Genomic DNA, 16016 nt, shown 5'->3' with positions numbered 1-16016 from the left:
TCATAATGAAATATGTTAAAGAACTTCACACAGTATTTGAAGGATGCGTTATATGGCCACAGATGCATGTTCAAGTGTGTGTGTGTGTGTGTGTGTGTGTGTGTGTGTGTGTGTGTGTGTGTGTGTGTGTGTGTGTGTGTGTGTGTGTGTGTGTGTGTGTGTGTGTGTGTGTGTGTGTGTGTGTGTGTGTCTTGGATTACTATACTGGGGGGTCAACATTCTTATCTCATGCTTAGAATTGTGTGGGTATTGGAGGTACAGCCTTAAACTGGTTCAGGTCCTACTTGACAGACAGATGGTTTTCTGTAGCCCTTATTGCTGACCTTTTATCGACCTCTGCCCCCCTCCCGTGTGGAGTCCCCCAGGGTTCAATTCTTGGGTCCCTCCTTTTTTCCCTGTATCTCTTCCCCCTGGGATTGATAAAAAAGAAAAGAAAAGGGCATTCCCTATCATTTTTATTCAGATGACATAAAAGCATGGATGACCCTAAACTTTCTACATTTAAATGAAAGTAAAAGGGAGGTATTGGTCTTGTAGTGCAGTGCATGTCTGCAATAACTCTTCTCTGGACCTGGGTTCCCTGCAGCCATTTCAAAAACTAGTAGTCACCAACCTTGGTGTCAAATTTGACAGTGATTTAAAGCTGGACAAACATAAACTCTGTTGTTAAATCTATTATCAGCTGAGGCTTTTATCCAAAGCCAAGTCTGTTCTTTATGTTGGCGTTAGCCAAGCCAAGCCTGTCTGTCACACACCTGCAGTTAGTGCAAAACGCAGCTCCGCTCGCCTGCTAACAGCGACGCCCAAGTATGAGCACATCTCCATTCTCCAGTAGTGTAAAGTAACTAAGTACAGTTACTCAAGTACCGGCACTGTACTGTACTTTTACTTCTACTCCACTACATCTCAGAGACAAATATTGTACTTTTACTCCACTGCAATTATTTGAAAACTTTAGTTACTAGTTACTTTGCATATATACATTATTATATTATAAAACATACATTAACCACTTTAGCCCTATTTTATACATTTAGGCTATTTGAAAATAGCCGATCTACAAGCTCACACTGGCTCCCTGTTCGTTATAGGATCCAGTTTTTATTTTGATGTTTAAATCTTTAAATGGGTTGGCACCAATGTATATATCGGACCCACAAGGCCCTTGGACCTTGAGTGTACTGACCAATCACTTCTTGTTTCAAAAACAAGGCTGAAGACCAGGGGGGAATCGATCGTTTTCCGCTGTAGCCCCCAAACTGTGGAACGATCTTCCATCCCATGTTAAATCTCCCCAAGCCTTGCCTGTGTTTAAATCACGTCTGAAAACCCACGCGGGCGCATCCGTGTGTATCTAAAAGCTTTGCGCCACGGTGTAGATCTACGCTTGTAGATTTGCTATATTCACTACTTAAGCTTTTTTCAAATGTATTTATGGGGATTATTAGATTGTTTTCATTTTATTTATGAAATACTTTTGAAAAATGTTGGAATTGTTTTTAATTGATTCTTTTGTTTAAACTTTTTTAAATCTTTTGAAATAATAGCCTATATATATTTTTTTTTATGTTGGAAACGGAAAAAAATGAGATATTTACTCGCGGCCCATACAAATTGTCCGCGACCAGTGTTGTATTGGTGAATCTATCTCTGATGGGACGCTATTTTAAAGACGTCACACGCACGTCACTTAAGACCTACACTACAGGTCAGGTCACACAATGGACAATTGGTATGCATCTAGGCTCATTCCGGCAGCCTTTGTAAACTTTGTTGAGGTGTGAACTTAAGGGTTGTTTTTAATCGATGCATGTGCGTGCGCGTGCTCCTGCTCAAAAGACTGGTGGGACTGTGTGTTAACGCATGCAATGACCAATGCAACACCGTCCACGACCCAAAGATGGCTCTGAATGCAGAGTGTCTTCAACGTTTTCAGGCCAAATTAAGGACCCCCTAGCTGAGAGAGAGATGAAGCAGGGACCCCCTACTCTATATTGTATAAAATTGTGTTTCAGATGAAAGTTTTTTTTTTACTTAGTCTGCTATTTTTTCCCTCTACACCTATAGCCTCTTTGCCAAAAAATAGCGCTGCGAGGCGTTGAGAGCTTGTATATCTGCTATTTTCGGCTAATGTTCCCCTCGAAAAAGGAATTTTAGGGTTCAAGTGGTTAATGTAAAAAAACTAAATCCTATCACACAGATTTGGCGGACCCCCTATAGTAGCTCTGAGGACCCCCTAGGGGTCCCGGACCCCCTGTTGAAGACCTCTGGTCTAGACACTCTGCATTCAGAGCATGTGTGTGTGTCCATGCCATCACACTCCACAGGAATGTCAGGAGGGCGGGTGCTAGATTCAGGCCACAGGACACAAAGGATTTGAATGAGTTAACAACTCATCCACACTCTTTACATGACTTCGCTATGACACAGCATCTAACAACGGTCACATTGGAGTATAGGGAGAAAGCTCTGTAAAGTTTCAAAGTGTATTGTTGTGAAGTTTTTGTTGTCTTTTAAATGGGTTTAACCACATCAACCCTATAGCGTAGACAAGTAGGCAAACATACATACATACAGTGGTTAAGCCATAGTTATTTTAACTATGGAGTTTATAGAATTTCCCTTCCTAAAGCTTTGTGGAACATTGGGTTGTATTTGAAAAGTAACATTTAAAAAATATATATATATTTTTTCTTTTTTTCTTTTCTTTTTTTACAACGATTGCAATATAATTGACCATGTATTAATTTCTTGATACATACATATTACATACTTCTTTTGTTTGTTTGTTAATTTGTTCGTTTGTTTGTGTTTCTTTCCACTCTGTAGGATCCATCACCCATCTGCCTCCTGACCCTCTACCTCCATATCATCTCAGTGGATTTATTTATTTTTCCTCTTTCCACAATGAGCCTTCGTTCAGTTGCGTGCCTTCTTTTCACCGTGCCGCCATGTTTCCCCCAACCCGCCTGAGCCTGACGCCCACCCACTGCTGCTGATGTTCTCAGAGGCACAACGTTTTTAGTTTTATAATCCAAAGCAGCATAAATTAGCCCTGTTATTTGTGAGTTTTTTTTTTATCCTCATCTAACTGACTCATTCGTCCTCCCTCCTTCCTTTTTCTTGCTAATTCCATTTCACTCGTTCTTCTCTTCTCCTCCCACTCCTTTTTTTCTCTACCTCTGAATCAGCGCCTGCAATCTGCTCATCTCCTCCATCACCCTGTCCACATACCTAAACATAATTTTTCTTTGAAATCCTTTTTTAAAAGTTGTTTATTTATAATTGTTTTAGTTTTTTTTTGCTTGTTACCAAAGAATATTTACAACCCCCCCCCCAACCCCACCCCTTCTCTTTTGATCAACGTACATTTTTAAGTGACTTGAAGAGGCCGAAGCCCCAGCTGAACATCTGCTCTGCAGTCTTGATTCTTTGGTATGATTTTGAACTGTTCTCTGGTGCTGTTGTAAAAAAACACTTCAACCCCGACCATGTGGTCGACGTTTTCCGTCCATGATGAGGACGGCCGGACGGTGGGGGCAAATCAGGGCCAGGGCGGGGGCGGCGGCCAGGGCCCCGGTGGTCTGAATTCACTGATGGGGGGGCGGGGCTCCAACAAACGCCGCAGGACCGCCTCGGGGTCACACACCATGAGCGAGGCCAAGGAGGGCAAGGTGACGCAGTGTGCTTGTTAATCACTCTCACTCCGGTGTCCCCAAATCTGTCAAATTACAAACACATTTTTTCCTCATACATTTTCAGCATTTTTAAAATTCCACGTTATTATTAATTCTTTAAACATTTTTTTCTAAATTGTTCTACATTTTACGATTTACAAACTCACAACTCACATCTTGTAGATCTGCCATTTTTTAAATAACCATTAATAACCAAGTATTAAATAGTGCTATGGTTGTTAATGTGAAATGAGACAAGATCGGATCAGACCAGATCAATTTAACCAATTGGTTAACAAAGTGCAACACTCAGAGTATTACAGATAACTTACAGAGGAACCGGCATTGAAATCTAATTTCCATATACATCTTCAAAATATGTGTGATGGACCACTTGTATCAGATATTAATTCTATTCTATTCTATTCTATTCTATTCTATTCTATTCTATTCTGTCATTAGATCAAGCTGGCATTCTTTGTGGCCATTGTGGGTGTGGTTCTGATGGTGCTGGGGGTTGGGACAGAATTCTGGGTGGAGCTTGCACCACCTAAGACCTTCTATAACAACCAGGTGAGCCATGTTTGAATCTAGAAGCTATTGAGAGAGAGAGAGAGTGTAACGACACTCCCATAGACATCCGCTGTAAATGAAGAATATTCTGTAACACTTTACTTAAAGGTCGGGCCTATAATGCAGTATAATCACATGTATAATGCATTAAGATGCACTTTCAAGGCTTTAGTCATAATCGCAAGTTTTCAATTGTATGAAATGTATAAAAACCTTTTGAAATTTGCAGATCTACAAGCTTATGACGCATTACGAGCTTGTAGATCGGCAATTTTCAAATGGCCGAAATTAATATATGGTAATATATGTTTTGGAATAATAATCAAAATCTACAAAGTACAAAGTAACTAAAGTTTTCAAATGAATGTTGTGGAGTAAAAGTACAATATTTGGATCTGAGATGTAGTGGAGTAGAAGTAAAAGTATTGGAAATTGGAAATACCCAAATAAAGTACTTAATACCTCAAAATTGTACTTAAGTACAGTACTTAAGTAAATGCATTTAGTTACTTTACACCACTTGCCAAACATTGAGTCCTCATAATTGGTGTTGATGCAACATGCTACATGAACCACGTGATGGTGTCGCAGCGAGATCACAGATCGTCATAACTCTCTCTTTCAACGGGTCTGCTTGTAATAAGACACCGCCGCTGAACTCGGCTCAGGGTTGCTAAAGCAGTGACAAGGTCTCTGAATGCAGTTATAGGCTTCTGTAACTATGACTGAACGAGGTAAATAAATAAAAGCCAAGGTTTGTTTGGCCAAGTAGGACTCGGGGTGGAACACACACAAATACAAGGGGAGATTTGTATTTGCAGAAATAAGACATCCTGATCCTGACAGCTTACATCGTTGTGTTTTGATACGTACAAGACAAGGTTGCAGTTTAAAAGTAGATGACCGTTGACGGGTGAATTGATCTGAAGGCTGTTTTTTTCTTCCTCCTCCACCATGCAGACGTGCGTGGCGGCTCACTATGGTCTGTGGAAAGGCTGCACCAGGACTCTGTGGGTGGCTGATATCGACCCAGAGAGAGAGAGCTGTGGGCCAGCAGAGCTGCCTGGAGGTAGAGGGACTTTATTTGTTACATATGGGACTGACTCAGTGTGGCTCTGACACACTTACAGGCTGCTCTGCTTTACTGACTGACAGACAGTACTCACATGTGTTATTTAAGTAAAAGTATCAATACTGCAATGTTGAAGTACTCTGTTACAAGTAAAAGTCTGGTGTTAAAAATACTTACTTGAGTAAAAGTACACAAGTATTGTTATCAAAATGTACTTAAAGTACCAAAAATAAAAGTACTGAAATGTTAACTCATTGAGTGCCCAAACTATTTCTGGCTATTTCTGGCCAGTGCGATTTTTTATTTTATTTTTTCAAAGTAAAAAAAAAGTGCTTAGGAAGCGAGATACAGCCTTTTTCAGTTATAAGTTAAACAAGGAGTGGATGGAGCTGCAAATCTTCAGATAATGATATCTAGTTTTTTTTTTTTTCTTTTTTTTTTTTTTTTCTATTTTTTTCAAAAACACGTGAAACACGTTAATGGCACGTTGCACCATAGCGGTAAAACTCGTGAAACACATTAATGGCACTCAATGAGTTAAAAAACAAGCTCACAACGTGAGCTTGTAGATCGGCTATTTTCAAATAGCGGAGGTATAAAATATGACTAAAGTGGTTAATGTATGTTTTATAATGTAATCATTTATATCTGCAAAGTAATCAGTAACTAAAGTTTCAAATCATTGTAGTGGAGTAAAAAGTACAATATTTGCCTCTGAGATGTGGTCGAGTAGAAGTAAAAGTATTGGAAATTGGAAATACTCAAGTAAAGTACAAATACCAAAACATTTAGTACTTACTTACAGTACTTGAGTAAATGTACTTCCACCACTGCTGACAGTCTGACAGTTTGACTGATAGAGCCACGGAATCAATGGCTTTACAGTATTCATTTCGTGACTATCTGACCTTAACCCGTTAGATTCTACAAATGCCTTCAGGATTCAGAAGGCGTTTTTAGAATCGGCCTCATAGGTCTTAATGGGTTAATCAGTAGTTCTAGTTCTCAAACTTTTTCGTGCCAAGGACCCCCACAATGATTATGTATTTGGCCACAGATCCCCCATCTGAAAATGTTTTGTGTCAGGGACCCCCAGAAGAGAAGATAGAGAAGAAAGAGAAAAATAATAATTCAAAAATAGCAGATGTACAAGCTTGTATATCTGCTATTTCTTAGAACCACTATTCTAAACTACTGTTCTAAATCGTAAGAGTTTTCTGAAAAACGTATGTTGCGATAACATAGCTACAATCTAACATAACACAAATTCTTTCCTGGTTTTAATGGATTAGGAATCAGGCTTAGTGACTGACTGACTGACTGACTGAATGGGTCCCCAGCTAAATGTGTTTATATACAGCGTCACAATCATTTTAAACCACTTTAACCAAATGTTCTACTTTGGTTATTCAAAAATAGCAGATTTACAAGCTCACGGTGCTTTTTTTTTTTTACACAAATCTTCTCTTCTGGGGGTCCCTGGCACAAAATCCTTTGAGATGGGGGTCCGCAGACAAATACATGTCAACCACTGGTCTAAAACAGTGGTTCCCAAAACGGTGTCCAGGTGTCTTGGGATTTTGTGACAACCTCACATTGTTATTGCATTATATATATATACAAAAAGTTCAGAATTATGTTTTTGTTTGCATTACTGTACAGCTTAAATAGACGGATTATGCAACATATTTAAAGGGATATTTCAAGAATCAGTGCGCGCACACACACGTGCGCACACACACACACGCACAGGCACACACTGTGTGCGCGTATGTGCACACATACTGTAAGTGAGTCATGAGTCAAAAGGAGACATTTAGCACAAAATGTTGTTTAGGGGCTAACTCTAATTACTGTGACGCAGTGGGACGCTAATTGGACAGGAGGAGGAATTGCACTGTCACCCTCAGGATGTCATTGATGTACATGGACCATTATGCCTGATGGATAATGATGGAAATTAAAGTGGACGGCGTGAGAGAGAAAGACAGAGTGTGAGGCAGAGAAAGACTGGTTTGAGGGAATGCAGGGTGAAGAGAGAGTAACAGATAAATGCTGGGAATTTGAATAATGATTTTCATCCAGATTGCGGTCGTCACACGGGATATAAGCCATCAAAATGTACGCTTCCCTTAGTTACCTTTCTTTCTGTCTCTCTACGTCTCTCTCTCTCCCCTCCTGCTGTCTTGTCTCCTTCATTTTTTTTTTACCTCTCTCTCTCTCTCTGTCCCTTCTCTTCCTTGCCCTCCCCCCTACTTTCTCATCCACTCTTTTTTCCAGAGTCAAATTGCACCTATTTCAAGTTCTTCACCACGGGAGAGAACTACGTGATGTTTCACAAGACCACCCAGAAGAGTGAGTCACCACTCTGCATGCTTTCTTGTCCTCTCTCAGCCACCGTCTCGCGCTGTCCGTCCGTCCGCCCGCCCACGCTCGCTCTCTCTCTCTCGCTCTCTCTCTCTTTCCCTTCCTCTCACCTCAGTGCTTTCTCCTTCACCTCGCTCTTTGTGTCTCTCCATGCATATACCTCTTATTTCTGTCCTTCTCTCTCCTTCCTGCCTCTCCCCTACCTCGCTGTCTCTCTCTCTCTCTCTCTCTCTCTCTCTCTCTCTCTCTCTCACTCTCTCTCTCTTTCTCTCCCCTCTGGTTCGTTTTGATTTTGTCCTTCACTAAGCTCTCTCTCTCTCTCTCACTTTTCTCTCTTCGTGTGTCTGTTTCTACCCGCTTAATAACCCGCTCTCTCTCCATCCTTTTTCTTTATTGTGTCTGACACTCCCTCTTGCCACCTGTCAAACATTTCCGACGTTCCGTTTCGTCCTCTCACTTTTCCTTGCTTCCCTCCCTCCCTCCATCTTGCCTTCCCTCTCTGTCTTTCCCTCCCTCCATGGCTCTCTTATACCGCTTTCACTTCTCTCTTCTCTCTCTCTTTTTGCCACCTCATTTGTTTTGGCTCACACAGATGACAGACTGTCTTCTCAGTATAAAACAGGATTTAGATGTGTTCCTCCCACTCTGTGTGTGAGTGTGTCCGGTCTCCTTGCCACTGTCTGAATGTCTAAATACCATATTTTACACAGTCTCTTAGCTAATGGCTTCAAAATACAGTACAACCGTCCACCAAAGTCTATAGTAATTTATTTAAAGCCATATACAATTTACAGTTACAATTTTTATCTTATCCAGAGTGATTTGCCAAGAGCAAGATCAGAGTCTGCGGCATGAACTCAGTAGACATCAAAACTATCTTTCTAAATAAAATAACATACTATCCACGCAAATAACAAATTAGCTTCTGCGGGCAAGCCAAACAGCAGGTGTTTATCTAAATAATGTACATAATAACGTCAACAAATAACCAACATACATCTAGATAACATAATTAGCATGCTTATATAAATAAGCAACACATACTGATACAAAAAGGAGTGCTAGGTGGTGAGGTTTGGTGTGAAGGGATGAGTTGAGACTGCGGCGGAAGAGGGGGGGTGAGTCTGTTGGGAGGTCATTCCAGAGCTTGGGATGGTGGGGGGTACCATGTCATTGGTCAACTGTAGGTCACCAGTGCATGCAGGCAGACCAGCCAGTAACGCAGCCTAGAGATGACTGAGTAGAATCCTTGGTACATGCAAACTAACCTGCGTGTGTTTTAAAGGTCAATGTTTCTGACTACAGTGAGATTTCATATATAAGTATCTGAATTATACTAAACAATATCTGTAGTAGACTTTGGTGCACAGCATTCACCAAACAGTATGGTTTGGTGTAGGTTCTATATACTGTACACGCGCGGTTGTATTGTGTGCTTTTCTGTGTATAGGTAAACACTACTAGGTAAACAAGGTCCCTTTTATTTGGGTGCTCAAATAAATGACATGCTGTCTCTACTTTTGTACAATTCCTACAACACCATAAACATTTACAAATGTCTGCTTACAAATATCTGTTCAAAAACAGTTACTTATAATTCAAATTCAAAAACAGCAAAAGTAGCCGATCTACAAGCTCAAAACGCGTTTCGAGCTCGCATATCTGCTACTTTTGATGCTTTCGTGTGACGCTGTAGTATGATCACGTACGGCGTTCATTTACGAAAAAACACAAAACATTAAAAACACACAAAAAGGTAGAATATGGAGATAAGAGGTTTCTGCCTGACACCAACGATATATACATTTCCACCATGGGTAATGTTGACGCTCTGCTTCTTCGTACAGGCCTAAATGTGGCGGCAGCCATGTTGGCTCTGTTCAGCCTGTTCCTGATGGTGATGGGGGCCATCTGCATCACCATGGCGCTCAGCAAAGACATCATCTTCTTCCTCAAGCCAGCCTCCTTCTGCTTCATCCTGTCAGGTCAGTGACATGAACATCATGTAGAACGGTACAGTTCTCAAACGATTTTTTTGTGCCAAATTGATACAGTACTGTATGTATTTGGCCATGGACAGACCCCCATCTGAAAATGTTTTGTGCCAGGGAGCAGGGACCCCTCTAGAAGAGAAGATTTATGTTTTTTTATCTAAATGATTTAATAGTTTCAAGAGAGAGAGAGAGAGATTAAAAGTTTCCCCGGAGGGAAATATCATGTCATCATCCTGTCATACTTGATTGAATACTTTATTTAGAAATGTGCAGAAAAAAAACACATGAAAGTACAGTTTAAATACACGGTCAACTAAATAGGCCCATGAAAGCCTAATGGCTTGTTTCTAATGGTATCCCCATGTACTCAATTCATAGTTCAATTCACCAAGAACAGTAGTAAGAATGAAACACAGGAGAGTAGAGGTAAAAGTAAAAATCAAGAACAAAAGAAAAAGATTGTAACAAGATGATCTTCAATCTATCAACAGTGAATAAATGTATTGATATGTACAGTCTATGAACAATGAGTCTAGAGATTGATTTGTGAGGAAGGTTGTAATTATTGCTATAAAGCTGGTTTGACCGCAATGTTAATCCTACTCTTAACTTGAAAGAGAGGTCTTCTCTTCTCTTCTCTTCTCTTCTCTTCTCTTCTCTTCTCTTCTCTTCTCTTCTCTTCTCTTCTCTTCTCTTCTCTTCTCTTCTCTTCTCTTCTCTTCTCTTCTCTTCTCTTCTCTTCTCTTCTCTTCTCTCACTCACTGTCATTGTCAATGTCTTTGTTCTATCAGTAATATGTATTGTATATTTTGCATCTGTGTGCTGTATCAGTGTATCACTCAGCCTCTCATTCAGTCTATCTGGCTCTCTTTCTCTCTCTCACATGTACACCCACACACACACTCCACATGCTCTCTTCTTGTCCTCTTGTCCGGCCCCCTCACTCTCTCTCTCTGTCTCATTTCTTTCCTGGATAACCTGCTGCTCATGTCTCTCGTAGTCTATCACTTTCACACGCAAGCACACACGCATGCACGCAAGCGTGCCACCTGTCTTTCTTTCTCTCGCTCTCGTATAGCCACACACACACGCACACGCACGCGCGCGCGCACGCACACAAACACACACACCACCCTGCGCCCTGCAGGAATTCAGTAGCTACTGCTGCCTCTCGCTCTCAGTAAAGAATACAAATGTCGTAACTTGTCAATGATTAATGAGTGAGTCAAAGTCATGATCTGTTCTAGTTTAATCAACGTATTTACAACTGATTGTTTGTTGATCAATTACTCACTGAATCAAGGAATTGTATAATTTCCATCTGCTTCTATTACAGTTATTATTTATTGTCAATTTCAACCAGCTGAATGTCACCTATTCTATTCTATTCTATTCAGCTTGACTCCATTCCAGCTCAGTTCAACCCAGTTCAACCAACTGAATGTTACTTATCGTCTCTGTCGGGTGGAAACCTGTCCAAAACTTAAAATTGAAAAATAGCAAAAGTAGCAGATCGACAAGCTCAAAACACGTCGCTTGCAGATCTGCTACTTTTGATGCTTTTGTGTGACGCTGTAGTATGATCAAGTAGGGCATTGATTTACGAAAAAAGACTGTGATAAATATGGAGAAAAGAGGTTTCTGCCCAACACTATTCTATTCTATTCTATTATATTCAGCTCAATTCAATTCCAGCTCAGTTCGTTCAACCCGGTTCCAGCGTTAAATTTGACAGCAAATTCTGATTTAGTCTTAGTCTTAACACACATTTAGTTTTAGTCCTATTTTAGTCATCTGAAATAGTTTAGTCTTAGTCTAGTCATAGTCGACTAAATGTCAAAATCTTAGTCTCTTAGTCTTGGTCTTAGTCAACAAAATGAACGCTGCCCGGTTCGACCCAGTTCAAGTGACCGTGTTGTGTTGCGCTTAAATTAACACTGCCAGTGTTCATTTTGACAGCTAATTCTGATTTAGTCTTATGAATAACACACCATTTAGTTTTAGTCCTATTTTAGTCATCTGAAATTGTATAGTCTTAGTCTAGTCTTAGTTGACTAAATATCAAAATCTTAGTCTTTTAGTCTTGGTCTTAGTCAACAAAATGAACGCTGCCCGGTTCGACCCAGTTCAAGTGACCGTGTTGTGTTGCGCTGTGCTCTCTGTCCACCAGGGGTGCTGGTGCTGCTGTGTGTGGTGGTGTTCCACCAGTCGGTGCTGGCCTTCCTGGGCAGTGACCACACGGTGCCCCTGCACCACGAGCTCTCCTGGTCCGTGTCCTGCGTGGGCAGCGCGGGAGGGGTGCTCATCGTGGGCGGCATCCTCTTCGTGCTGCTGGCGCTGCCCTACAGCCCCTGGCAGAGGTGTTTCCCTGGCAAGGAGAGCACCGCCACCAGCTAGTGGCCCGGAGGCGGCGTTGCACTTTAATTACTGAGCCTTCCACATTCTACGTAGTGGCCGGTGGGGGAGGGGTGGGGGGGGCGGGGTTTCTCAAAGGCGTCTCAGCAATGAGGTCCTCCATGTTGGATGTTCTTAAACGAATTCTAGTCTCTAGTGTGATGTTTCTTTGGTATGTAATTCGTGTTTATTTATTTAGCATAAGCCAGGGGTCCCCAGACTTTGCCTAATGAGGGCCAGATGCCTCTGCGTGACGCCGTAGTTTGTTATTGATAATAAGCTAAGGCTTGAACAACTGAACCTGACCAGTTGCCAAATCGAACAACCTTAAGTTTTAACGTGCCAAATTCAGTTGAATATAAACCCACACATCTTAAGATGTTTTAATCTGTTTATATGCCATAGGATGCATTTATTTTAACATTTTCATAGAACATTTTTAATTGCAATTCTTAATCGTTCCAGTCATGAACATTTTTAATCAATAATTTTAGTACAAGTAAAGGAAAAAACCTTATGTAATGTTTATGAAATTAGACACATTCTCAAAATGCAAGGCCATGGCAATATGGTAGTTAGAATATTATTACTAAAATAGGTGGTAGTGTGAATCGAATAGATCTTTCAATATATTATGATTCTTAATTTGAAACCGTTTCAATACTGCTTTCTCTAATGACAAATAAAACTGTTAAATAGGTTGCAGGTCTTACTGTAGCTTAGGACAGCAAGTGCAAAGCCTCTGACCGTCTTTGACTGACAAATATGAGGTACCATTCTGGACAAAAGTCAAGCCAAAGAATGTGAGAGAGGGATTAAAAGAGGATGCAGCATGCTTCCTTTCAATCTCTTTCACATAACTGCAGGTGGATTTTGACAAAATTTGGCAGAGGGCCGGACACAATGAATCACAAATATTAATTGGGGGTCCGTAAAAAAAACAGGGGGTCGGACTTTATCCGCTGTTTAGGGAGCCCTGGCATAAGCGGAGTGGACGGTGCTTTTCCCTCTGCATTTCTGTCTTTACTGAGACAGGCCATGAGAAAATCGTATTTTCAGAGTCATTTTAAATGATCTCTTTAATAAAAGCCAAAGTGAATGAGTGGCATCACTCCATGTAGTCAGGGTAGCCAATACTGTTGGCCTGCTGATTTCAGACCCACTTAAGCCTAAGTCATACTTAGTTGCACGTGGGTGTCGCAAACCGCAGATACCCGATCTACAAGCTCAGAGTGCGTCGCGGCTTTATGCTGATACATGGCAAAACGGTATATACAGTGCAGTATATTGAACTGTTGCTTTAAGTCTGTATTGACGTAGTGATGATCTCAGTGCTGAGAAGTGTTCGGGAAACTTTGTCCTGTATTGTCTTATTAATTACCACTCAAGTTTTGGAGTCATTTCATTGTCAATTCATTCAAACAATCCTAAAAAAATGAGTTAGCTGCATAGTCAGGTTTTTGTCATTTCCACTCAATCATGTCTTCACACAACCATCTCGCCAACAATAGGAGAGCAGTTCACAATCTTCGTTTTTTTTTCTCTCGAGAAAAGAAAGAAGGCTCTCACAGGATTTTATGCTAGAACAGCAGAGGTTCAAGATTCAGACACAATTGACACAATTGTCTCTGGTTGGATATAAGAATTGATTTTGGACAACAACAAAAAATGCAAAACTTCCAAATGTATAAGTGGAATTGAAACTCAACTCATAGTTGAGGTGACTGAATTGAAGATGAATTGACCTCAATCCTGAACCCTTGGGTTGAGAAACCAACTAGTGCTATTCTGTTTCTCAGTGACGTATGGAAAACAGCAGAGAGTATGTGAGTCGTCATGTTTCATATCCTCAGAGCTCTTCTGTGTTGACTTTTATTACCGTATTAACTGTACTTGTTTGAGTTGTGCCCAACCTATAGTAACTTATGTTCTGAAATATCTTCTCTACTTTTCGTATGATTTCATCTCTAAATCATTTTTTCAAAACATCACTCAAAATACTTAAAAAGGTGCGACAATATAGAAAATAGAGGGTATGATGTTTACCATGTTATACAGCAAGTCTCAGTGAACAAAGAGTTCCTTTACCACACACACCACACCTGTTGTGGTGGAGGGGTTCTATCTGCAGAGCTTATGAGCGTAGAGAGAATTGTTCTGGGAACTAAGGGTGCAGGTATACAATTATATCAGCGGACATCTGGTTGTGTTTCAGCACACATTGAAAAGTGTAAAATACTGGACAGCCATGTTCAACAAACCACCTCAAGGTGACAAATTAATTAAGAGTGAGTGTCATTTGTCATGATTTAACAAATATACATAAAACGTTTTGTAAGTACCTTTTATTGGTTTCTGTTCCTTAAAATAACTTATTTAACTTTCTACATGTTTATGAATAGATTTGCCATAATATATTACATTGTAAAGTGGAGGAGAGTAGACATAGTAGAGTACACACTAGAACATAAAGTAGTGTTCAAGTAACTGCCAAAATAAGGTAAACACTGCCAAATGACGCGATACAAAGCATATTGAACGCAGGGGCCTTGGGGCTGAAGACACTTTATTGATCACATAGAGGAGAGCACGATTCTTCGGGAGGAAAACATTTCAGGAGAATGCCTCTATATGTGGGGCACGAGTAGTGTTGTCTTTATTTTGCCAACCACCTTTAAAACGTTGAACCATATGGTCCATAGCGTTAGGAGTTCTCAGAGCCAATGGTTCTCCAACTCACGAGGACCGCACGGTTTGTAGGGTATTGGTCTGAGTAGAGACTATTTTACACAGTAAAAGCCGGAGTGGATCTACACTCAACACAGTTAACACATGCAGGACACCAAGTGGAACGCAGCTACAGTACTTGGTAAACTAGAATACTATAGCAGTTATGTGGGGTCCCCACCATCATACAGTATTGCAGACAGTGTAAATTATCAGAGTAGATTATGCTGTTCTATTGACTTTCTATCTCTTTTTCTAGGGCTATTTGTGTCTAAGGTTTATAGCCCTGATGGCCTTCGGATGTCCCTGCTCGATCATTTTGCATGTTTGACTACATTGATGTCGGACCTGGACACTCTCAGTGCACAGTCCGTTTGTTGGGTTCGTGATTTTGTGAAATTTGTTTCAGCTCCTGTCCCCTAGTGTCTGCTTGCTAGAAGCTTCGGAGGTTTCCACACGTCTGGAGAAAAGGACGTTTGGCTTGTAAAGATGTCTTCAGGCAACATAACACATAAGTATAGGCAGTGCAACTAAAAGTATAGGGAAGCCTCGAGTGCACAGTAAAAACCATAGTGTTAATTGATCTCCTCAGAGATAAAGTAACACTTTTTCTTGTGTAAGGCAGACACTGGACGTCAACATAACGCAGCTGCATGCACTACGTGGATTAATGTGAAATTAAACTCAGATGTCAGTTGTCTTTTCTCCGTTTACTGAGGGGAAAAGCATCGTATCAGCAGATGTATCTTGCTGCATGCTATCTCGTCAAGGAGTCTTCTGTGAAAATGCATTGATCGTGTCTGTACTGTGTGCAGGTCATGGAATTAAACGCGACATGAATACAAGGCGACATCTGGAGGCTATTTGGGCTTGTTAGAGAAAAGCGCCTCTCTGTGTTTGAGTGCAAGGTGAATTGTCTCAGGACCTTTTATAGGATTGAAAGGACCCAGTATGAATGACTTTGTTTTGTTATTATTAATAAATATGGATATTTAATGTCATCCTCTCTCTCAGATTCCTCTGTCCTTTGTCTTCTCGTCCATCTCAGCTGTGTTTTATATTTTCTAGTAGTGACAATGTTGTGCGAAAATAGAATAGAAAGATTTTTACACATGTTTTTTTTAACCCATTTAGACCTGACGCCATTTAAATCCTGACCTAAGTTTTCTGAAAAACTTCAAATATTTATTCCAAAATTACAACAAATGCATG

The 16016-nt window shown here is 40.6% G+C and overlaps 1 protein-coding gene across 3 annotated transcripts in view; it reads left to right on the top strand.

Annotated features, from left to right (window-relative positions):
• The window catches only part of LOC311061429 (voltage-dependent calcium channel gamma-6 subunit-like), a 28315-nt gene extending 16187 nt beyond the window's left edge, over nucleotides 1-12128 (top strand). For all 3 annotated transcript variants that reach the window (XM_084080073.1, XM_084080071.1, XM_084080072.1), the window contains 6 exons: nucleotides 2830-3674; nucleotides 4140-4250; nucleotides 5211-5319; nucleotides 7603-7677; nucleotides 9537-9674; nucleotides 11854-12128. In XM_084080073.1, the coding sequence (XP_083936199.1) occupies nucleotides 3492-3674; nucleotides 4140-4250; nucleotides 5211-5319; nucleotides 7603-7677; nucleotides 9537-9674; nucleotides 11854-12080 (843 nt within the window). In that variant the 5' untranslated portion in view covers nucleotides 2830-3491 and the 3' untranslated portion in view covers nucleotides 12081-12128. The remainder of the gene's footprint in view (nucleotides 1-2829; nucleotides 3675-4139; nucleotides 4251-5210; nucleotides 5320-7602; nucleotides 7678-9536; nucleotides 9675-11853) is intronic.
• Nucleotides 12129-16016: the final 3888 nt, after the last annotated feature.

This window comes from Gymnoscopelus microlampas (assembly GCF_963454915.1).
Source record: "Gymnoscopelus microlampas genome assembly, chromosome: 15".
NCBI lineage: Eukaryota > Metazoa > Chordata > Actinopteri > Myctophiformes > Myctophidae > Gymnoscopelus > Gymnoscopelus microlampas.
This window is presented reverse-complemented; position numbering and strand designations above follow the sequence as displayed.